This window comes from Rhipicephalus microplus, chromosome 9 (assembly GCF_043290135.1).
Source record: "Rhipicephalus microplus isolate Deutch F79 chromosome 9, USDA_Rmic, whole genome shotgun sequence".
NCBI classification, from domain to species: domain Eukaryota; kingdom Metazoa; phylum Arthropoda; class Arachnida; order Ixodida; family Ixodidae; genus Rhipicephalus; species Rhipicephalus microplus.
This window is the reverse complement of record NC_134708.1, coordinates 125,042,708-125,068,467: the sequence shown is the minus strand read 5'-3', so window position 1 is coordinate 125,068,467 and position 25,760 is coordinate 125,042,708. Positions and strand designations below refer to the sequence as shown.

General features: G+C 45.8%; 1 protein-coding gene across 1 annotated transcript in view; it reads left to right on the top strand.

Moving 5' to 3' along the window:
* Window positions 1-227: 227 nt before the first annotated feature.
* LOC119163045 (glucose dehydrogenase [FAD, quinone]) overlaps window positions 228-25,760 on the top strand; it is a 242,022-nt gene continuing 216,489 nt past the window's right edge. Inside the window, exons 1-2 of the mRNA XM_037414980.2 lie at window positions 228-499; window positions 15,783-15,985. Of these exons, the coding sequence (XP_037270877.2) occupies window positions 376-499; window positions 15,783-15,985 (327 nt within the window). The 5' untranslated portion in view covers window positions 228-375. The remainder of the gene's footprint in view (window positions 500-15,782; window positions 15,986-25,760) is intronic.

The window sequence follows — 25,760 nt, the reverse complement described above, 5'->3', positions numbered from 1 at the left end:
AGGAAAAATAGTGTGGGATCATATTTCGCGCTTGTGCAGACAAACTGACATAACTGATTTACGAGCTCTTGCGTCACATGCACTCTATTTTTGTTCCACCGCGAAGTGTTCCCTCCTCACACAGAGGGCGCTGCGTCCTATGAGAAGCCGATGAGCCGCTATTTTCTGAGTGTTTGGCTTTCTATGGAAGCTTTTCTACCTGTTATATTTGCCTTGAGGGGGTAATGCTGAGCTGTCTTTAGCAGCGTTGGTTTCGCGCTGACCGAGTCACGTGACGTTAATAGTGGGAGTTGTCGCGTGAGTGCCCAGGCAGCGCACATTTCACGTTCTTCTTTCGGGGACACTACGAGTTGAGGCCACTACACGGAGCATTCGATGGCTTCTTGGTTTCCTAAAGTTGGCACGTTGCTGCCTCTCGCAGCACTCATGTTCTACCGGCTGGGACGATACGAGAACATACACACCTTAGAACTTCAAAAGGTGTACGACTACATCATCGGTGAGTCGGTGTTCTCGCAGTGTTCCCGGCTTGGCATAGAGCACGGCAGAGATATCGTGCGTGCAGCTCATTTCAGTGTAGTTGCCCTGTGCGCTTTGGTTGGATAATGTGATTAGGTGCTAAGCAGGAGTAAGGCAGTGCCGAGGTTGAGACTTAAATATCAACAATAGCCACAGTTTTTGGAATTGACTGACGCTAACCTAATATAAGACTTGAGATGTTCGTAATGGGAAGCTCGAAATATTAGGACTTCAGCTATTGTTGTATTGGCACCTACAATGTTGCGCAGTTCATCGAAAGGTCAGGGGTCGATTGCATGCAACAGCGGTTGCAATTTTCTAGCTGCAACATGTCAGAGCATCGTTTGTCTTAGATGCAGATGCTCGTCAAAGAGCCTCTGGGAATTATAAAAAAGGAAAGCGAGTTGGCCTATAGGAACTGTAGTCACTATAACGACTTAGCAGAGAAAAAAAGAATTCAAAACGTGAAAACACAGGACGTGGCGCTAAACTTCATCTGAGCATTTAGTCACAGAAAAGACGCATGTCACGTGATGCTCAACAAAAATAAAGGCCACTCAAAAACGCCCACCAAAAGGTACAAATCTTGTCAACTGTTCTCATGCCAACCTACTCGGCCAGCCTGTAACTGTAATGTTCAATGTGGAGATTTCCTTCAGATAATATGTATTTTTATTAGTGAATATTTTAGTGAATTTATTTTATTTATTATTTTATTTATTAGGATATTTTATTTTTTTATTAATTTTATTTTTATTAGTGAATATTAGTGAATATTGTACTTTTATTAGTGAGTATTTTTATTATTTTTATTAGAAATATGTACTTTATTAGCGACAAAGCATTGACACACCCATCAGCGGCCTGTCCTACGCAAAATACCTAATTTCTTAGTCAAAATTCTTGGTAAACGTTTTTTTTTGCGAGTGAATGTTCAAAGTTCACCATGTCACTAAGTCAATCTTCACCATGTCTGTTAATTTTCTTTTTGCGTTAAGTAGTAACATTTGCAATCATGTGGGTAAGATATTTTCTCTGTCTGCCACTAGGATATGCCGCATTATCGCCCCGCCACGGTGGTCTAGTGGCTAAAGTACTCGGCACTGACCCGCAGGTCACGGGATCAAATCTCTGCTGTGGCGGCTGCATTTCCGATGGAGGCGGAAATGTTGTAGGCTCGTGTACTCAGATTGGGGTGCACGCTAAAGAACCTCAGGTGTTCGAAATTTCCGTACCCCTCCACTATGGAGTCTCTCGTAATCATATGGTGGTTTTGGAATGTTAAACCCCACAAATCGATGTGCCCCATTATCATGCCTAGTTTCGTCCCGTATACTTTAAAATTTAGCGTTGCTTTTAGCAGTCCTTGTTTGATCGGCAAGACACATCACGAGCCCCGGCAGGCGTCTATCTTGAACTGTTATGGCTCGCAGAAGTGGAGAAATATAGCTCTGGCATGTGTATAAAAAATAAAAAAACTTGGAAAGGCCTTTTGTAGCGTCCGTGTACAGAACCCCGAGGAACCATATTTCAGAGTTTGAGTCTTTTCCGAGTAATTAAAAAAAAAGACTAGCAGGCATGAAGTCTTCATAGCAGGATGCTTCAAAGCCGCATACATGAATTGACACCAAACTACCACAAATAATATTTGTTGAGGTTTGACGTCCCGAAACCATCAAATGATTATGGGAGACACCGTAGTGGAGGGCTCTTGAAATTTCGACCACCTGGGGTTCTTCAACGTGCACCGAAATCTAAGCTCATGGACCTGAAGCATTTTCGCCTCCATCAAAAATTCAGCCGAGATGTGATCTAGCCACCTTCAGGCCAGCGGCCGAGTGCCTTAGCCATTTGTACACCGTAGGGGGTAGACCAGAAAAGCAGCTCGAGCAAACGACACTGCTCAACAATAAATCCCAAACCAGGATGGTCATAGCACAAACCCAGATTTCATGTTCACGTTGACCATGCTCTCGACGACTGGAGCTGACTTTTAAAAGCCCTCGGTAGCGACCTTCACGTCCTCTATCCAACCGTGTCGGTCCCTCGCAAGTCAAGTAGAGCTCGAGTGACCCTTCTAATGGAGTGACATTTCTTCAGAGGCGAGCTGAACCTGAACCACTACTGAAAACATTGGCGGAGGCCTGAAGACACTCTTATAGAAGCGACACAACGTCATAGCAAAAAGTACAATGTATGGCGGCGCGCCAGGCTTTTACACGCACCTCATCGGCCTGTGCGGATCCGTAGTAACACTCGTCAAAAAAGAGAGGCTAAACAAACCATAAGGGAAATGACATTGTGTGACAGCGAGAAACCGTGATAAGAAAGACCACTTCGTCGCCCTTTTCAACAAGACCCAGAACGACGCTTGAGTCACCACGTCTTCCAGAAAATTTAGTGCAAACATACGGCGTGCACATTCCCGCATACACAGCCTGGCCCCAAACACGTACAGCGTTCGCACGTATGAATCGATGTATTTAAAGAATGTAAGAATGGACGTGTTGACGGTGAAACATCATGAAAACTTGTGGCGCACAAAAAAGACACGGTATAAGAAAGACGATGGGACGACACGCGCACAGGCCCACATATACGACACGCGGCACATTCGCACATTATCAGCGTGGTAAAATTATAAAGAACACCGGTTTTTTTTCTTCTTAGTCTAGACTTGCTGAATAGAAGTACACCAGCAAACAAAGATAGCGAACGTGCGCCTACACAACGGCACGTCGGTTGGATAAAAATTAGATCACCTGCTACTAAAGCGATGGTGTCTTGCGAAGAAGAGGGTGCTAAGGGTTACACTGGCAGCGACGTGCGCACTGCCGTTCATCGTGACGTTGCGCAGCAGAGGAACATGTGTAGGCGCAGAGCACGCAGGAATGGACCTTTCATTCTTACTGGAACATGCCCATCGCTGCTAATGGGCAATAAGAAAGAGACTAATTCAATTGGACACAAATACCTGCTGTCCACATTTAGTTAACACACACGCTGCGAATTTTTATTGTTGAACGGTGCACAGGAGAAACCTTCCGCCGGCACTACCTTGGTGGGCAAGATCCAGTGCCTATATGTACAGTGTCATTTTTTATGAAAGGGAACACGGGAGCGCATGGCCTGGCGCACTCCGGCGGCTGCAGGGCGTTCAAGCGGAAGCGAGAGCAACCACAGAGGGGCTTCAAACCACAGCCTCTTTTCGCGTCATCTCGCGGCGAGCGAAATTACTATTTATTGCTGATATGAAAGCAGGAGCAAGATTGCAGCCCCTTTCTTCTTCAAGGTGATCACACAAGAGGCGATAATTCCCGTGTTCCCTTTCATAAAAATTTACCCTGTACAAAGTGGCCAGTGAACTGTTCAACAACGTGAGCAATCGGATTTTTTTTCCGATCAAGAAACTGGCTAGCGGACGATGCATGCATGGGGGATGTGAAGCGAGAGGGAGAGGATAAGAAGAGAGAGAGGAGGGAACGCGCATGCGCAATGAGGATGTAAACGCTGCGGGGAGGAATGCTTAGAGGAGAGATGGGGCAGCGAGCATGACTTAGCAGACGCTCACTGCATCGGCGCTGCGAGGCGAGAGAAGGGGAGCGGACGCACATGCGCTGTAAAGGCGCACTTACACTTGAAAATTGAAGAGAGGAAACGATCTTGATGAGACAAGCGCAAAAATGCACACACTCAGAGAGGACACAGACAAGCGCTTACTAGCAACTGAAAATTTTATTTCGAAGCGAACACTAATAAATACATCACACGCATGTGCGTCATTCCCGACTTCCCCTGTCATCATCAACAACGTGATATAACAAAATATGCACGCGCCCACAACCGGAAACAAACACGTGCCAAGAACTAAGAAAAGAAAACGTAAAAAAAACAAAACAAAAAACAAGAAAAAAAAACAAAAACAAAGAAACAAAAAAAAAACAAAACGTAACACAGAGAAAAACACTGGGTTATGTGACGTCCAAGAAATCGAATTCCGCATCTGTTAGCAGAACTGACGCTTGGCTGACGCAACTGTCCCCTCCTTTCCTTATTCTATACGCCACCATTATTTCTCTCATCGTCCGCTTGTTGTGCCTGTCAATTATTCGTGTGTCGGAAAATTTCGGTTGGCAGGTGCACTCCTTGCAATGAATCGCAAAGTGTGAGTAAGGGGCCCCCTTTAGTGAACTCTCATGTTCACGAAGGCGCACATTTATGCACTGACCCGTCTGACCAACGTATTCCTTTCCACAAGTGAAAGGAGTTCCGTATACATCTTTTTTGCACTTAACGTACCTCCTGCTGTGCTTTATGCTACATCTGTTCGATTCTCTAGTTTCTTTCTTGTTGACTAGACATTCTACTGCTGGACAAATCTTTGATAATTTGTTTTCAGCTTAAAAAACAACCCGAACGCCATACCTTAATGCAACTTTTTTCAACCTATGTGAAATATTGTGCACATACGGGATCACCACTGTCCGCTCTCTTTCACCCTCAACTTGTCTCCTCTCTTCGCTTGTGCCAATGATTGCATATTTTACTTCCCGACGATTCTTCTCGCAGGCCAAAAGGATGCAATCATCTTGGTAACCAGCTCCCCTCAAGCGCTTGATCTGCGCGGAAACACTCTTTCATTGAGTGTACGCACGATTTCATGAGAGCAGCTTTGATGCAAGAAGTTGCAATCCCATTCTTTACTATATTCGAATGTGCCGAATGATAGCTCAGCAATGGTTTTTCCGATCTAGGGTGATACATTCAACACATGTGAAAAGGAGGAAAAATAATTTTTAGGTCTAGAAACTGAATGCGTTGTTCCTTTTGCGCTTCAAAGGTAAACTGTAAGCCACACCCGTTTTTCCTAAAAGATTTTAAAACAGTCACTAACGTGCTCATACCCGGATCGTTTTTTACCAAAACAAGGTAGTCATCTACAAATCTGAACAGCTCCTTACCTACTGCTGTGTCAAGTTTGCTAAAAAAATTGCATAAGATCGGGGCGACACTAGACCCAATGCAAATCCCATCCTTCGGGACGTACAATTCTTCATTTCACCCCACTAGCGTAAAACTCAGATACATGGCCAAAATCTCCATAAAACCTTCTACAGACACACCACAGGCGTTACAAAAAGCCACTTCATCATTTTTTCCCGTGATGCACTCTTATACGCTTTGTAGTAACCGACCACGTGGAACAGAATAATACAGATCGACGACACCAATACTGAAGGCATCAGAGACCCTTACATCATCTCCCTTTAAGAGGTCCACTACTTCCATAAAATTGGAAACCAAAAACGGGACACGAAACCGGAGCGTTTTCAAATGTTTTTGCGAAAATTCGGACATGAGACATAGCCAGGTACCCCTTTCTGAGACAATAGTTCGGAACGGTTCTCCTTGCGTGTTTTTACCATAAAGAACGCTTCCAACGACAAGCCTTTTTTGCCTTTTACCGCTGAAGAACAGCCTGCTCAGGTTCAAACCAGCTAGCTTCCTTACCGCCCGACGTTTTACAAGGCTGACCTTCTCATCAACTTTGCGGAAATTCTTTTCTATAGCAGCCTGGGCCTTCTCCAAATATAGCTTTTCTGGCAAAATCACAAAGTAACCCTCCTTATGTGAAACCGCTGTACGATTACCACTAGCAGACAGGAACTTAATCACAGGTCCCATTTTCTTTGCCATGTGCGGTGTTACATTGCTAGACGAAAACACATTCGCGCAATCAGTACTGCACCTCAGTTTTTCCTCGTCCTTCACCCGGCTTGCCACGGACCGGGCCACTTCCACCTTCTCGGCACGGGAGAGAACTGGTTCCACACAGAACTTGGGTCCGCGTTAAAGAAGTCTTTTATGATGGTCGGGCAAGCCACATCTTCTAGGATCATGACCTTTCCTACCGTACTTGTGCGTCTTTCCTTCTTGGGTAAACTTCTTCGTGCCTGGTTCCACAAACAGATGCGGAATTCGATTTTATGGACGTCACATAACCCAGTGTTTTACTGTGTTAAGTTTTTTTGTTTCCTTGGTTTTTTGTTAATTTTGTTTTTTGTTTCTTTGTTTTACGTTTTTTGTTTTACGTTTTCTTTTCTTAGTTCTTGGCACGTGTTTGTTTCCGGTTGTGGGCGCGTGCATATTTTGTTATATCACGTTGTTGATAATGACAGGGGAAGTCGGGAATAACGTACATGCGTGTGATGTATATATTAGCGTTCGCTTCGAAATAAAATTTTGAGTTGCTAGTAAGCGCTTGTCTGTGTCCTCTCTGAGTGTGTGTATTTTTGAGCTTGTCTCATCGTGAACCTTTACCAACACGCCCAACTGGCAGTCATACTAAAAGAAAAAAAAAACGAAAATGCCGCAACCGCGTGCTTCGAAGATGTTCACATTCGTTCGGCCCCATCCCGCCACCGCCGCTACCTTGACAATTATTTGATTTCGCCTTCTTTACGAGAGCTAAAGTTCGTACCGAATTCTAGTTTCATCAGCAGGGACAATGGGTCTAGTTGATGCACTTCCATCCTAAACGAATATTCGCGCGACAAAAACAAGGACGAGAAAAAAAAGACGAACTACAGCGCTGTAGTTTGTCTTTTCTTTCCCGTCCTTGTTTTCGTAGCGCTAATATTTGTTTAAGATCGAATTTTAGTTATTCACGCAAAGTACTGAAACGAAACAGCTCGCATCCTTTCAAACCGTTTTTTCGGTAGATCAACACCTCCTCTATTTTATCAATGCCAGCCAGATGCGCCCAATCCAGCTGTTCACCAGGTACTCCTCTAGCATTTTTGCACTCTCTCCCACCGCTTAGCCGTCGGGTGTGCTTTGCGGTCATGGGGGAGAGTAGCCCCTCATGCAATGCCTCATGGCGCAAATCATAAGAAGTAATTTATTGTTCAGTTGTGTACAGATGTGGCAGATGGCAGTTGTGGCAGATGGCAGTTGTGGCAGCGTCTGACATTGCTCGTGTTCACAATATTTGCAGTCACGCTGGCTCTGTGAAATATGCGGTGTTTTGAGATAGCGTGTCTCTGTTGGCGGCGATATGCGGACAACCAATGGGGAAGCGTCACTGCAACGCATCTATGCAGCGCGACCCCATATATAGCGCCGCATCACGACCACTACCTTAAGTCAGGCCGACGGTTCCCATTGAGAAGCGCGCGTTTGCATTGACACCGAAATAAAGAAGGCGTTGGGTAGATACGCTTGCAAAAACGACACTAGTGAATGCACCAAAAGCGGTGGCGGCGGCTTTAACAGTGTACTACACAAAAGCAAGACACGTTAGTACATGCTGAATCGCTGCTGCTACACCATCTACTTCCAGTGTTCTCAGTGATCGTAATCCAAACCAGGCTCTCGATGAACGAGTCCTCTTTGAGGCTGTCGAGCTTCGTTGTACTGCACGGCTAGTGTGCTATGTGAGCCGAAGGAAGCCAACGCCGATGCTTCCACGGCCATGTTGAATCTGCGGCCTGCTGGTTAGAATGCTTGGTTTGAGCCTAGTGCAGCCAAAGACAACCTTTATAGAACCTGTTAAACTTGGCGGTGTTGCACTGCGCCGCCGCAAGTGGTGACTGTAAGTGGCGCTGCTGTTGCAGCAGGCTTCAGCCAGTCCAGCGAAGTGTGCGAAATCGAGTGTGTGTATGGCTGCGGTTACGCTGTGTCCGCATGTTGCAGTACGCGCACTGAAGAGATTTTGCGTGCCGTTCTGTTGCATGTAGCATGAATGTTTGCTCGTCTGCAATGCTGACGTGTGCTTTCATATGCACAAGCGGCTACCGCACTAACAAGCGCCTGAGACACTTTTAGCTCTACACGATCTGGCTCTCCTTTGTGTGCGGGGTCATGCTATTACCATGTTAACAAAAGGCTGTTGGATAAATCGTGGGTTCGCGATGCGCATTTTCATGTTGAGTAAGTTTTGAAAACGAGAAGTCACGTTGTCGACTGGAAAAATGTTGCAATCGTTCGCTGTGAAGAGGAGTGTTGTGCAGGAAAGTGTGCCTAACCTCCCGTGATATCTTCGGAGCTGTAAAAGAGGTTCCAAATGAAGGGAGAATAGAAATGTTTCAAGTGGTAAATCACCACGCCAGCCTGAAAATTGTACCGATCCGGCAAGCGGAGCACCAACTTCGAGTGATATTGATAGTTCTCGTTCCCCGTCTGCGAGTTGGTGTAGCATTGACGGTTCTTTCAAGGACGGTCATTTTGTGGCCTTTTGTGAAATGAAAGTAGAAGAGCGCATACTAGTTCTTAAAGAATGCATCATCGTCGCTGAAGTTATGTCAATTCGTGCTAGTGCGCATGGATGTGTTGCAAAGAGATATAAATGTCACCGTGCTTTCACACCTGACAGAATTGCTTGCGTGCATTGACACCCTGAATGTGTGCCAGACTTCGAAAGAGTATGCGCAGAGCTGCTACCATGCCAAGGAAATAGGAGCTATTTTGAAGTATTATTGCGGAGTTTGCCTGCATACTTTTTTTTTCGCATTTTAACCTCCCGACCGCCCCGCCGTGGTGGTCTAGTGGCTAAGGTACTCGGCTGCTGACCCGCAGGACGCGGGTTCGAATCCCGGCTGCGGCGGCTGCATTTCCGATGGAGGCGGAAATGTTGTAGGCCCGTGTGCTCAGATTTGGGTGCACGTTAAAGAACGCCAGGTGGTCTAAATTTCCGGAGCCCTCCACTACGGCGTCTCTCATAATCATATGATGGTTTTGGGATGTTAAACCCCACAAATCAATCAATCAATCAATCAATCAATCAATCAATCAATTAACCTCCCGACCTCAAGGAGCTCCTTCCGCAACTCTCGCAGGTGGGCAAGCGAGAAAATTTGGTAGCGGCTTGATCACTAGCGAAGTGAGCACATGCTTGACTTAGTAGGCACATTTAGCCGACGGATTTTGTGCTCAGTTTCCCGTTCCGCTGAAACTCTCAACGTTACCTGAGTGCAAAGTGCGTTTTTGGTTTTAGCCAAGCGTTGTTCGGTCAACGCAATAGCGGCGCCACCGGATCATGAGTTGTGGTAAACGTAAATAAAAACTGTTTTTATCTTGCAGCAAGATACTCTGTTTTAAAAGGGTGTGAATTTATTTACTGTTTAACGCATGAGCGTTTAAAAAATTTTTTGCCACTATTTTTTGGAGCTGGCCTGCAATCGAAGCCTTCAAGGCAGCTCAAACGCGTTTCAAAAGCCCTTCCCTGAGGCAGCGCGTTCACCGCGTTGCCCTGTGGCAAACAAAACAAGAACTTTTCTGAATAGCTGACTGAGTGGCTGCTGTTAAAAACTAGATTGTTACTATCGTTTGCTTACTATCGAAAATTTGCGAAGTCGCTTTCACGGACGTACAGAAGCATCTCGAGACGCTTCTTTATGGTCGGAAGTGTCAGCCCTAGATCATTTCGTGGAGCCTTACCCTACAGCGCAAATTCCCCAAAAGATTGGCGGTGACGACTTCTCGGTGGAGGCACAGATCCTTGTGTGTCCTGAAGTGTCATCAGTGCGTGCGTGTTTGTCGAACAATCAGTGCGTTGCCCGAGCAGCGCAGACCAGCGGCACAAGAGGTTGCCATTTTAACGCGATAGCGTTAAACAGTTCGTGTCACAGAAAACGCCACCGCCGGCGTCGGCCCTGTTGGTTGTGAGCGAAAAATCGTCTGTGTGTCTGTGACCGAAAAATTAAATTACCGAGATAGCCGCGGCAGACCGCTACTTGTCCACGCACGTGCGCGATCACACTGAGAAAGCCGCGTATTTGAAGAAAAAAAAGGGAGGCTCAAGGTCACGAGGCGCGGTAGTTTCTTTGCCCTGGCACGCCTCCCTACTTAGCTTCCAGCGCTTTCGTCGGGACGAGAAAGAATGCAATTGCTGCATGCGACGTAACTCCACTCGCACTGGACGGATTCTTAAAATTTTTGCGGCATTGAATTCGTGAGGCAGTAAGCTCTTGTAATGCATTCATTCCATGGTTACTTGAAAAAGTGTTTCAGGGCTCCTTTAACGCAGTCTGTTCGACAGGTGTCTCGACGGAAACGAGCCCATTCGGTTATAATAGCGCGCACTGGTCCAATCTATTGTGTGCGTTTTCAGGTGCGTGCGTGCGTATGCAACAAAACATATGAATAAGTATGCACTTAGCGGTTTAAGGGTGCACTAGGGGGCGGATTTTGCTATCGCGTTCAACTCTTAAAGACGAAGCTTAAGGGTTTTTCAATGTTCGATCGTTTTTCCTCTCGTCACGTGATCCTTCGCTCGCTTCAACGGTCCGCTCACACGTTCATCGCTTGACCATCTAACGCATGCGCAGTGGTGCAGCAACCGACCTGCTGAGTGGAGCAGGAGGTAAAGTACGGTCAGCTAAAAGTACCTAGTAATGTGCATGCTTGCTAGGGTTGATTTCTGTGGACGTGCTGCGCCGAATAGCCAATCTGCATAACAACGTTAGCGATGTTATTATCTTGGCATTTTTGGGCACATAACACAAACTATAATATCTAGGGTTTCACCACGGTGATGGACTACTGAAATGTCAACCATCTGGTGTTTAACGTGCGCGGGCATTTCGCAGTACACGGGCCTCTCGTATTTTTTTTTTTTTTGCCTCCATCGAAATGCGACCCCCGTGACTGGTATTGAACTTCGATACCAAACTGGCATGTTGTATAAACACCTAGATCTGACACTACCGCCATAGTTTCACACCTAACAGAACTGCTCGCCCGTGTTGAGCCACTGAATGTGTGACTGCGAAAGAAGCAGCTGCTGTGAAGTAATAACCCGAAGTATACTTTGCAGGCTTTGTTCGAAGGTGAATATCTCAAGCCCAATTGGCTCCTTTCCGAAACTTGCGCAGATGACCCAGCGAAAAAATTCTGTTCCGACTGGGCTTGCCCGCTACCGAAGTGTGTCGCGACACGTGCATAACTCAGTTATGTGCTTGCGAGGGTCGGTTTCCGCGAACGTGCTGTGACACGTACTCAATCTGCTTGGCTATATGTTAATCGACGTTTTCTCGACTTTCTTTTCAGCATTTAACTCAAACGAGAATAAGTAACGTGAACAATGTGAGCAGATCCCACTGCACGATTCGCACGGATACAGCAAAATCCTGCCGTTACGTATTTTCACAGAACCTACAAAAACCATTGGAGTGCTCCCTGTTAGCCATAAAAAATGTTGTCACAGCTGGTCGCTTAGACAATGAACAACAATAATTACGTTACGCTCAACTTGATGAGAGCCGCACCATCCGCTGATCTCCGGGTGGCTGCTATGGTTCGCGCAACATAAAACACAACATAACGCTCTTTCAGGCACGTCTGCTAATATAATAAACCTTGACAATTGGGCATGGAGAAAAAACTAGTCGTTCTTGTCTTTGCATTTTAGAGTACTTCAACATCTGCGTGGACGACAGCTTCACGTTCCACTTTCACTCGCGCTTCGCTATCTGCTACGAGGAGCCTGTTGCGAGGAGTCTTCCAAATACGCGGTTTTGTCTGCAACGGGTTCTCATGCGCTCAATGCCAGAGGACCTGGTGATCTAGTATCGAAGGCGCATGAAAACAGACAGATGCCGCGGAATCTGTAGTCCAGTCGAGAGACGAGAAAAAGAAGGCAGTCCTGAAGTTCCTTCAAATTGAAGTCGAAAGCACAGAGGAGAGTAACGAATCACGCGAGAAACCTGCGTCGGCAAGCCTGTCACCGAACCGTAATAATACTGAGAACACCATCACGCCACCTTATCTGCCATCCGCATTAGCACTGAGAGCACGGTCATCATTGGCAGGTTCGAATTAAAGGCCTAAACAGACTGTATATCCCCTCTTTGGCATCTCGGTACACATGACGCGTTATTTTCGGGTCAAGCTATCAGCAGAAAAAAAGCGTCAACGTCTTTCCAGCAACAGCAGCTGCTTCAGGCGCGGAAAGCAAGAACATTGCTCGCAGTTGCCGTGCCGCACCCTGGATTAAGTGCGTCCTGTGCTCCAGATGCCATATTTCTGCTCTGTGTGAGATCTGGGGCCAACGAGGAACTGACAGTCCACAGTTCACTCCAACTGAGCCCCTAGAGGTGACATAAAAACGAGAAAAGCGTGTAACAACGGCTTCTGCAAGCAGCACGCGCTCGTCGTCTGTGTGGCTCTAAACAGCCACAATTTGGGCATTCAGAACCGGTGGGCGCGTATCAGTGCGACTGCTGCTTGACACCGGCAGCCAAGGAAGGTTCATCCGTCAGGACATATCGCAGCAGCTTCACATATATCTTGCACAAGAACCGAAGCGCTCGTGGTGTGGCGATTTGTGAGCACCACAAGGTACTTTCTCTTCGCCGATACATTTCGAAAATGGTTTCAAAGCTGTGTTCGGACCCACTTTTTTTTTCGACATAGAAAATGCTGTCGTGGGTCGACAGTCATCACAATGGCCCTTGTAGATTCCCAACCATTTTTATGACCTTGGTCCAGGAAGTAAAATTTGTGAAGCATACAGACGTATATTATATACTGCTCAAGAATGGGCACCCAGGACAAGAGCTTCCTGCGCTGTCCACAGGAACTGAATGTGCATCTGAATTGTCAGCTGCTGAAACAGATGAAAAGTTTTCAGACGTATATACTGGTAGCGAAGAGAAACGGGTGTAATATTGTTGAAAGAAGCTTGGATAAGGAATTAGGCCAGAAACTACAAAGAGCGTGCCTACATTGCCAGAAATTGGTCCGTCATCTACATCATGACTTTGGCCTCGTTTTCAGTGATTACGTCAACTTGACGTGAAACTTCAGAAAGAAGTTTTTGCAAGAACAAAGCAGAGGAAAACAAGCTTCAGTGCCTTACATTGGCCCCGCAGTCTTATCTCGTGAGAAAACCATGCAGTTCTCTTGGCGCATCCGCATGTTCGCGAAGCCTTGAAGATAAAGGCTTGCAATGGAATTCTGAGTACACGAGATAAAAAACAAGACCGCTCAATCAGCGAAAAAGTAAAATCATCAATGAGGGACTTCTATCAGGATGATTCGTTGTCGTATTTTTTACCAGGAAAAAAGGGCACGTTGTAAGGCAAACAGTAGCGCCTAATTTCGATGAATCTCACATAGATGCATGCCACAGGGCAAAAGGACCTTCAATTCAAAGTGTGCATCCTCCACATTCGTCTTTCTGCGTTCTGGTCACTGTGTCCTGGCTGGTCGGAGTGGCACGCGCACAGTGTGCGTGTCCACGATCCCCCCCAAAAAAAACTTTAAGTTAATGCTTTTTATGCCAGGCTCCTCAAACGAACAAGTGAAAAGCTCTTGGTTACGTTGGTATGCAGGCTTACTGATGAAGACTGCGTGTTTAGTTAACGCGCATCCAGCCTTGGCACAACTTATGATGTGAATATGCTTCAGCAAAGCCTCACCCGTATTTTTGTGCGCAGAGAAAGCATACGTGTCCAGCACTGGGTAGGCGGAGTTCACTGCTCGAGTCTTCTCACATACGACGAATTTTATGAAAGGTATGCAGACATGCGCAACCAGCTGGACACATCATTTTGTTATCAAGAATCAGTCCAGGTACTTTAGAGAAAGTAGGTCAAGATTAAGTGCTCATGAGGCGTCTGTGGTGATGTATTTCGTAGAAAATCACTTTTATACTTCAGGACGTGCCTCAGTTGTACCACTGGATGAATAAACAGGTCACAGTGCACCCTTTAGTTTTCCACCTGATTGACCAGGAGCGCACCCGTGGAGGTGTTTCTGTGTGATGTTTTGCCGTAATTTGATTGTCCAGAGCATGACACAGTCGCAGTACACGCATTTTAGTCCGAAGTACTGGAGTTAGTGAAACGAGGTCTACCAAAAGAGAAAAAGAACCATTATTTTTCTGAAGAAGCTTTCTCTCAATATAAAAACAAAAAGAACTCTCTGAAGTTTTGATACCACGAGCAGGACCACAACATTCCGACAGAGTGCCACTTTTTTGCCACTTTACATAGAAAACGTGCATGCGATGATGTCGGCGCCAGAATAAAACATCTGGCAGCAAAAGAAAGGCTACAGAGGTCATACGGTGGTCATATTAGGACACCACACGATTTATTTTTGTAAGATAAAAACAGTGTAAAGGGATTTACAGCAATTTGGGTGCCTTCAATCAAGCTCATTTCGAGATTCGCCATGGTGCTAGCTGTAAAAGAGACCCAACAACTTCACTATTTCAGACCATCTATTCTTTTGGCCCTTCACGTTGGCCTTACATCATTCTCCAAAACTCATGATATACAACTGAAGAAGCCGGCCTAATTGGCAAGGTAGCCTATTTTAACGCAAAGAAGAAAAAAAAACGTGAATGACAGAACACTGACGTTACAAAAGCCGTGTATAAAATGTCAACGATGCTTTGTAAAACCTTGCGCGTGCGTCAAAAAACTGCTTGTACTAGCATTGATTTGTGAACCGAACGGCACTCCGAAGCAATAAGTACCGAGCCTGCTTGATGGATTCGCTGAAGTAAAAGACCATCTGGTGAAAGCACCATCGCTGCTGCATGGTATGGAATGTTTACTATCGTGATGGTTAACACATATTACGCTGTCATTACTTTCGGAGATGTGAAGGAACACGGAGGTGCATTTTCAAGGAAACAGACACTGAACATCCAATTTAGTAGTGCTTGTATCACAGCCGTGCTGGGACTCTAGCCGTGCGCAGTTAACTGTACTCGGACGTTGCAAGTTCGAATAGAATACAATCGCAATATTTCCGCCACGTTGAACAACTATTCCTTTCGAAAGGTACCACTGAAGAGCCGAGAAGGGTGAATTGTGGCAGTGACTGCGCGTTTAGTTGTTAGACCATTTCGCTTAGCTGTCCGAAGCCGAGCGTGGTGGCTGCACGAGACTCTCAATAATGTACTCAATAATGGCGCTAAATGCAATGCACAAGAAAAAAACTGCGCTTTTATATTTGTTTTGCTGAATGATAATATACAATAAATACAAAAGTGACTTAGGTGTGGAAGAAAACGCTCCTGAATTCCGCTTGGTAGCGTTACAGTATTACGTTGCGACAGCTGAACGGGATCTCGTAGACGACATATGTTTTCTATGCCACATACATGGTTCTGTGAGCAATCCCACAACCATATTTTTTTCGGAAGTTTTCATTGTTAATTACCGATAAGAAATGGGACAATTTTATAGGTCTCTTACAAGATTTCAATATTCGCACTCACATTTTACATGTTTTCGTCCGAAACGCAGTGGGTGCGGGATCTGCTGGCTGTGTGCTCGCCAATAGGCTCAGCGCCAATCCCTTCGTGACCGTGCTTCTACTGGAGGCTGGTGGCTGGGAAGGCGAGCTTGCCGACATTCCCCTGATAGCGGCGACGGTGCAAGGAACTGCTCTCGACTGGAAGTACACGACACGCCCACAGGAGGCCGCTTGCTTCGGTCTTCACGAAAGAGTGAGAATTATTCCGTCTTCATCAACGCTACCTCACGCTGAAAGTTTATTTCATGAAACCGTGTCACTTGCGTGAACGCTTACTAAAAAATAACGGGAAGAAAGATAAAATAAAAGGAAACAACCAGAAAAACTACCATAGTTCTCTGCAGTGCAAACCCCTGCATACTAGGAAGCAGATCTGTCTGCCAGGGCAGCAGACTGGTTTTTTACGCACCCGCTGCTTCCAAAGGCTAGCGGTGGCCCTGCGTGTATATTTTTTGTAGTCTCCTTTTGTTCTTTTCTTTTTTTGTTATGCAAACTGCGTAAAAAAATTGGCCCCGTATCTGCATGTTTCACTGCAAATGTCTTGTGTCTGGAGTGAGAGAACAAAATGTTTATTTGAGGTTCTGTGCGAGAAAATTGGTGACTGCTTTTCTGGAGGTGCTGCGTTAAGCGTGCAGCTAAAGCCCCTAGACGTGCAGCGGAGGCGAAGGAGCGCATCGAGGCACGTCACACATGAGACATGAGCGCTATCAAGCACTTATCTTGGAAAACGAAGTGCGCGGCATCCGCACTCGTCTCGGAGGTGATGAGGTGTATAACGCAAGGCGACGGTAGAACGCAAGGCGACGGGTAGGTCCACCACCGTGTCGACTTAGCTAAAGCGTCTTACCGAAAAGTTGGAAACACCTGTCGTTGCGTGCAAGTGTTGCATTGTCACCGCAACGTAATAAACGCTACGGTCTTTAGAATTACTTATGTATGCCTTTTGCACGTAAGATGTACGTGCAGAATATTGACGGGTTGTTATTGTGCCTCATGTATGTGCAATTATTGCTTTTAAGTCGACAATCGCACAAGTATAAAACATGAAACTTGAGAATTATTGGTGGGCGCTGCGGGTGGGTTTAGATTTTGGCCTTTTAAGGTATCGTTTGAGCAAACAGACAAGACCAACGACAAACAGACGAAAATATTTGCGTCGAAGGTCCCATAAAGAGACCATCGTCTTTAAGAAAACTTTATTCTTAAGGTTCTTCATCTTAACAACAATAAACAAACCTTAAGATCTGTAATTTGAAACTAGGCGGTGGAAATGTGCTCCTCGACGTTTCGTAGAATTGGATAACGTCTGCTGAACCTAAACAGTCTGTCCCTCTCCCACCACCTTTCCCCTCCCGACTGCGAGTCCCTGATAACATATCTACATTTTGGGAAAATACTATAGCCACCTTGTCGGCAATTTTTGAGTTATTAGGCATGCCACACTAACTAGCTCAGTCATCTATTTTGTCGACGCGTTTCCACCTCACTGAGCTGTGCCACTCTTCTAGCCAAATTCATGTTTACACTTGCGCACTTTAAGAACCAAGGGTCGTTAGGAGAGCAATGGCTGTTTCGTACACAGGGCCGTCATGACCTTACACAATTCAAAAAATCATTTTCATCGGTTTCAATCGAAGTTCTGTCCGCTCCTCCTGTGTTCTGATTTTCACAGAATGCACATTGTACAGGGACTCTGCCAGTAAGGATCTTGCCGTTTTCTCACGGGAACGTTAGGTCGAAACGCGTACGCACTGCCCCAGGTGAAATGACTGTTGCGACAAAAAAAGTTACTTAACTGGAATTATTCATTTGAGGGAACTCTTTCATACTTATAAGAAGTTGGACTGCATAAAAACTTGGGACATACCTTTTTTTAATCAAGAAACTTCAATTATTTACAGATTCGTTGTCCAAATAAAAGGACGTCACCCAAATTGACGGCTTCTGGAAAGCACGCAATGCTACAACTGTTAGGTCGAACCAAAACTACCCGCTACAAACAAGTGACGAAATTTGAATGGCTGTGCGTCGTGGTCATAATATCAAGCGAAAAGCGGGAGGTTGTCTCTTGCCCCACTAGGTTGCCTTACTTTGGCTTGTGGTAATTGGTGCTGATGTAACCAGGGGTTTGCTCAGAGGACCAGAGCCAGCCAGAGTCTTGAGGAGCTGTCGAGGAGAGGAGTTCGGTGCTATTAGCAGCAACTTTTATTTACAATATTTACAGGTAGCGTCTTGCTACATGATAGGGTAAGCATCATGGAAGCCCTCGAGCATCTGTGAGCTTCTCGCTGCTTGTGAGAGCTTGTCGGGAGCGCCTCGGGGCTCGTATTTTATGTCCTGGGCTTCCCAGGTTTCCCTGCGGGAAAAAAAAATGAAGGCTAGGACCTTCTAATGAATTTCGCCATCGCCTGCACCCCCGAAAGGAGAAAATGAAATGCCGCCTCCTTCCCAGCCCACGAAATGGGGAAGAGGCACGACCAGTTCAGCCCGTGGCGAGAGAGAAAACACTGCACACCGCACACTACACAACACAGCACGAAGACGTTGAGTCCTACGTGGAAATCAACTCTGTAGCCTGTTGCAGTGATGAGTTGGCGGTTCCAAGCGGGCCGTGGTTTGTGGAGACGGTGGCATGGTGGCACCTCGGCGAACGTGGGAAGGAACTCGAATACGGATCTCAGTCACTTGATTTATCGTCCGCGGCACTCCGACGAACAGAGACGTACCGAGATAACCACCCTCTTAAAGTCGTTTCGAGTGTAAACAGCCCTTCTTAGGTCGCCAGTCTGTAGGGTAAGTTCTACGAGGGGAGACGGCTGCGCAGCGGAATTATAAGTACGGCTTGCGTGTCGTTGTCGCTTGTGGTTCACCTCTGGGAGCGCTATCTCGCAACTGTCTCACGTCCAAGCGGTGCCATATCAGGGAGGCAGATCATAGCAGCCCGTCCACCGTCACCGTATTGCTTAAGGGGTTGCAGAACTAAAGAACTCCACAGAGACCGTAGATATGCGTCCCTGTAGACGTTGACGCAGGCTGCACCAATCTGTGGACCTGAGCCATGGCCAGCAAACGCCAGAAACGAGCCATGCAAGACCCGATGCACAACAGAGAACTCAACTGACCTCGAGAAATGCCAGGTTACATTTTGTGGCCCCACCGCGGTGGTCTAGTGGCTAAGGTACTCGGCTGCTGACCCGTAGGGCACGGGTTCGAATCCAGGCTGCGGCGGCTGCATTTCCGATGGAGGCGGAAATAGTGTAGGCCCGTGTGCTGAGATTTGGGCGCACGTTAAATAACCCCAGGTGGTCAAAATTTCTGTTGCCCTCTACTACGGCATCTCTCATAATCATATGATGGTTTTGGGACGTTAAACTTCACATATCATCATCCTAATTATCATCATAATCATCATCAGGTTACATTTTCTGATAGACTCCCTCAAATTTACAATTGGTGCGCTCGCTGATGAAAATCGCCGATCAGCTAATAAAGCCAAGAAACTAAGACCTACTACGAGCGAATTAAATCAACAGCTCAACGTTTTGTATCATTTCGCAGAGATTCACAGCGTTTAAGGCACGCAGGTTCTACGGGCGACACAAAAGTGAACTGAGGTAGTAAATCAATTACACATATCACTGCATAAGTGAAACTCAAAATGCAACTCGCGCGTATAACGTAAAAGAAACATAAACAAAAGCCTACAATACAATAATGCACATCCAATAACAAGTAAACTGCGAATTACGCAAGGTTTACATACGGAGGCCATTTTTTCAGTCTACTGCTGAAATCATCTTATGCATAAAACGCACAGAGAAGCAAAACCTACACTACACTGCAATAACGTAAGGTTTAAACAGAGGCTTTCTACCTTCAGCCGACTTCTCCGTTTATATCAACTTGCGCGTAATACACGAAACAAATAGAGAAACAAAAGCTTACTCTACACTAATGCGCATACGAGCTAGTGTACTGCACAAAACCGAAGGTTTATACCGAGGCTTCTAGTCAGCCTTCCCTGTTAACTCAACTTGCACATAAAACAGAGATACAAAAAACTTTTCTACACTGAGGCGCGTACCAACAAGTATACTGTAAATTACAGGAGGTTTATGCGGAAGCCTTCAGTCAGCCTACACCAATGCTAAAATAAACTTGCGTAAAACCCTCTACTCGGGTGTTAGGTTTTGCCAAACGTTAGTAAACAAGCAGTTTACTAAATATCTCAATGTCTGCACTTAGGATAAGGAGGAAAAATAAACCTTTCAAAATGAACACTTATTGCTTATCGCCGAGAAGCAAACATTAGAAAGTAAAACAATCAAAAACTGGATACAAGTCTTACGTCCGTATTTGTAAACCAGTCTTAACTCATGGTGGTAAGGCTACTTATGAAAGCACGCGAAAAGTATAATAAAAGTACAAGGTGCGTTTCGGAAACCTCCCTTATTCTGCCATGAGGGCACCTTATGAAATGAGCCCTTTGTTTGTCAAGTATAGCCTTAGGGTGTGAGGGTAGGTAAATTTTCGCTACAAAATTATTACCTCGAGCAGCAATAAATTAGCTTTACTGCAAGAAACGAATAACAGTTTGCACAGAAGCAACCAAACACAAACCGTAGCAGTGTTTGTTTAGGCACCGGCAGCTTTTGGTAAAATACATGTTTTTCGTTTGGCCACATTTATGCAACTCCCGTCGACGCATGTCACTTTTTCTTATGTCGACAGTTTGCATGTTTTTTGCTGTGTTTGGTGATGTTGTCGTGCTCACTCCAACGTTCGCTGTTTTCTTCTACTCTTTTTGAATTTTTATTAGATTTATTTGATAGTTTCAGCCGTTTAGCAGGTTTTTTGACAAAGTTGCATTTATTGTGGAACGGTGCACTGAAGAGAACTTCAACGACGAAGTGGCTACGTCCTGATAGATTTTGTGAACAACTACCGAAACAGACGCCGTGTGCCTTCATAGAAAATGAAAAACGTGGAGGCAGCTCACGAAATAATTCAACAGCCGACCCACTGTGCATCCGTGAACGGCTGACCAAACAACTAGGTAAGTGTTTACGCCCCTTCGAGAAGTTTTACCGGTACGGAAGAAAGTGTTTTGCAAGCATAGCGAGTATCCGTTCGACTGTATATTCGTGACACAGTCGACTGCAAGACACTGACAAGGCGATCGCTCCCAAGTTAAAACGTGCCAACTCCATAAAAGTGCGATGCGATTAACAGCTGCATGAGACGGGGCATAACGTACCCACGACCATGGATGGATGTTTTCCTGCAGAAACAGCCCAACGAGCAGATTCTTCACGGCACTTATTGTGAACCGGGGTTGGCACAGAAATTCCTGCTTCTCGTAGGTCTCAACCAGGTTCCGTCGATCGTTCAGGACTCACCGCGGTGGTGATGTGCACGCGTACGCTGTGCCGTTTAATATTTCTTCTTTGCGGTCCACATAATAAACAGCATACGCAAAGTCGCCGTCCCCTGCCATGTTAAGGAAGCCTTAAGGTAGGTCATAGGCTTCTTTAACCAAGCCTTACTTAAGTACGAGGAAAGTTCCACGACAACTACAAGGTAGGTTCTTGAAACACGTTAAGGACGGGCTCATGGCTTAGGTTCACTTAAATCATAAGAATGAAGGTAGGTTCATGAATACGGGGGTCACTCTGTCCGAAACAATAAGCGTCACCCCTTGAGACGATTATACCACAGATATCGACGGCGGCACAAAGAGCCAACCTGTCTGAAGCTGCTGAAGCACTCCATGGTGGTGACCTTTGTTTCACAACCCCCAAACTCCTACAAAGAGGCACGCGGACGCTTAAGCTTCCTCGATGTGGGCCTCCCAGAACAGCGGTCACCCTTTCGCGAAGGTGGGGGACAGCTTTTGTCGTTAGAGTCGCGTACGCGCCACCTCTTTGCTCCTCCGTCTACCCGCACTGAAAGCGAGGAGATCAGGTGGCCCCTTTGGCGTCTCAATTTCTTGGCTTTCACGACACCATTCCTGCCAAATCGTTCTTTCTGCTGGACTCTCAACGTTTGACTTCCAGCTCGCTTTCTCGGGATTTCCGTCCTCCGCTCGAGGCAACTTTGACCCTTCGCGTTCCCTCACTTTCAAAGCAGGCTAACGGCAAACACACACATTGCAACATCCTTGACGTGCACACGTGCGTTCCCCTGTGGTAATCTCATTTTCCCAAGAGTAGGGATCTATATACAGAATCAAACGTTGTGGCGTTATCCACAACTGATTCCCGAATGTATGGTTTCAATTCTTCCAAATTATTTTTGCGGCTGTCCACAAAAAAGAGAACATTCCTAGGCTTACGGCAGCCGATCGCAACGTGGCCTGTCTCTTTGCAACGGTGACATACGACCGGCTTTCTAGCCTTAAACAACTTTCGAGCTGCTCGTTGCGTGTGTGGTTTCGCCAGGACAATCTTTACTTTTCTTATCGGAGGGTGCTCTATCGTTATTCGGGTTGCTTTTGGCCAGATGAATTCCTAAAGTCAATCGTCTTTGCTCATTTATCCTGTCTTCCTCAGCCCATCTTCACTTTCTTTTGGCATCCTTTTTCCCACTTCTTGGCAACTTTTCTCAATTTCGTCCTCCTCCGCACCGCACTCCTGAGTTGCTCCAATCAGCTTCGACTGTCTCTCATCTCTCACCACCTTAATTTATCAGCCCTTCACACAGTAATAATAGGTCTGGTCTCTCTAGCTTCTTTACCAACTCCACGGTCCTCACAAGTGAGGACTTTCTTACCCGCCCTGACGGTAGGAAGCCAATGACCGAAGCTTATACGCGTGGTAAAATTACTGGCAGTTCAGAATATGAAAGCTAAAATTGGGTGAATAGCTGTGACGTATGGTAGTGAAACAACGAATTCTATACGCACACAATATTACACACAGTATTATAAACCTTCAAAAGCTAAAACATTGCAAACCCAAAGAAGGTCAAGCACTTACCATATCGTAGGCCCGAGTCAAGCATGAGTCACCTCGTCCCTTCCAACCAGTTGATGTGTTCAGATTGTCAGCTGAATCCCACCGCTGCCATCCAGTTGATGTAACCAGGGGTTTGCCCAGAGGACCAGAGCCAGCCAGTCTCGGGGAGATGTCAAGGAGAGGAGCCCGGAGCTGTTTACAGTAGCATTTATTTACAATATTTACAGGTATAGTGTTGCTACTAGATGGGATTAGCATCGTGGAAGCCCTCGAGCATTTGTGAACTTGTCGCTGCTTGCGAGAGCTTGTCGGAAGCGCCTCGGCGCTCACATTTCATGTCCTGGACAACCCAGGATTACCTGCAGGAAAAACAATGAAGGCTAGGCCTGCCCAATGAATTTCCCCATGTTCACCTCCACCACCGAAAGGGGAAGGTAAAGGCAGTTTCCTTCCCAACCCAGGAATGGGAGAAGAGGCACGCCCAGTTCAGCCCATCGCGAGGGAGAAAACACAGCACACCGCACTTGACCCAGCACGGCACGAAGACGTTGAGTCCAACGTAGAAATCAACTGTGTAGCCGGTTGCAGTGATGAGTATGCGGTTCCAAGCAAGCCATGGTTTGTGGAAATGGTATCATGGTGGCACCTCGGCGAACGTGAGAAGGTACTCGAATACGGATCTAAGTCACTTGGTTTATGGTCCGTGGCACTCCGACGATCAAGGACGTACCGAGATAAGCAACCCTTTAAGTCGTCTTGACTGTAAACAGCCCTTTTTAGGTCACCAGTCGGTCGGGTAAGTTCAAAGGGTTCTACGAGGGGAGACGACTGTGCCGCGAAATTCCAAGCATGGCTTGCGTGTCTTTGTCTGTTGTGGTTCACCTCTGGGAGCGCTGTCCAGCAACAGTCTCACGTCGAAGCGGTTCCATGTCAGGGAGGCCTATTGTAACAGTGCATACATGTTTGGCTCGAGCTGAAGTAAGAAAAAAAGACAGTGCACTTTGTTTCCCTGCAAAGCATAAATATGGGGGCACCCACCATGGTTGTCGTTGGTTTGATTTTGAAAAGGAGCCAGACTTCAAGCTAAATGTAGTCAAAATAACCACGCCGTCTAGCTTAATCGTGAAGTTTGTCGCAAACTCCAATAAAAGCGATATTGTTACTACAATATAATTAGGGCGCGGTAATATCATTACTGATAAAAATAAGACAGAACCAGCATAAGTTTTTCCTTCTAGCTCGGTTTTCAAGAGAAAGCTGAGTTACAAAAAATGGAGTTGTTGATTTTTCTGCTTCCAAGTTTCATTTTGCAGCTCGAGGCCAAGATCATCGCTAAGAACAGTGGATGAAACACAAACAAAAAACATAACACACTCAGTGAAGAGCTATGAATAGACCACCAACAAACTACTTGTTGCTATGGTAGTTACTGCTTCAAAAGTCTTTATTTCCCACACCTATTTGTTCAGCAGCGAAGGCGATTTCACTACTTTGATTACTGTGAACGTTATAAAAGCTTCAATTTTACAAACTAGAACCTTGAAATCATGACTAAAGTGGTGTGGCATAGAGTGCGGTGATAAAACAAATACGTTGTGAAGGATGCTGCGGTGGTATATCATTCGAAAAAACGCGAAGCGATGAAATTGTTGATGCTCCGTTAGAGATAGAGAGTGAAGGCTGAAATTCACGGCCATTATGCTAGTGTGCTCCTAGTTCAAAATAGTATTACTTTTTATTTTAAATAACATGACATTTGAGCTTATGATTATTATTCATTAAGTGACAAGTTTAAATGCAACACGGTTTAAGAACTAAATAAGGAACTGTTAGTCTATCCGCACACATGAATACCTTATAATTTTTAACATCGGGTCTCGAGATATATTTTGCACCACGTGGCATAAAAAATATACCGAATTGGTTAGTGTTCACTCAGTGCGCTTAACGTATAAATGTGCAGCAAGGACTTCTTGCCACAGACAGATTAATTTGCAACACTCCTGCCAACAAGTCGGCGAGGACGTCACACGTTGAATGAGTGTTTACGTGGAGCCGCACAAGAAAATTTATTACAAGATGTCCCACAAATCTATGCTAGATTACTTTTGATGTATATATCAATGTATTGTTGAAGTTTCTACGAAAATGTGCACTGTTTACCAGCGTTAGAAACTGACGTCAAAATACATAGCGGGCAGCGTGCTAGCCACGTGTTTGCGCGCAACTTCACCACTCCGGGCTACGCTGTGTGGGCGCCTCGATGCGCGCTAGCCTTCTTCTGGGGCCAAGGAAGACGCGCGGGCCCATTGGCTTACACCTGACAGAATACGTTGAAAACAATGGATGGTCTGTAAGCTAGCTTCTTCTTTCTCTTGCCAATATGAAATTTGGCAACTAAATGGCCAGAACAGAAATTTGATGTAGCCAAGAAGTAGCCATGGCGCGAACCTGAACTATTATCGCAGCGCGTAAAAACTGACACAGGACAAGGGAAGGGACAAAGAGGAGCCACTCTTTTTGTCCCTTCCCTTGTCCTGACATGTGTCTTAGTTTTTACGCGCTACATCATTAGGCGTGGAAGCTTGGGAAAGTTGTAGGACACAATTGAATATAGGAACAGCCCAACTGAGAAGTAGTTGGCGCTCTTTTCTATGCTAGTTCTTCTGCTTCCATAGTTACACTGTAACTACTTCTAAGTTGCGCTGTTCGTATATTGAGGTACATTATTAGATCTGAATTATCAACACGCCCAACTTCATACTCTTGCCAGCCTGAAATTCTTATATCTAGGCATGGTCACAAAGTAGCCGCCAACAGCAACCCCGGTAGCCACTGCTGCGCATCTTGTTGAAGATGCGCGGAACTAGTTTTCATGCATGTTTGTGGTTCAAAAGAGATAGGCATAACACAAGGCCCGAAAAAAATAAGTGCTTAAGTTATGCATTTAAAATGCTTGCCAATTATCAAGGCTATATTCTGTTTCAGCGCGCACTGATTGTACTTCATCAC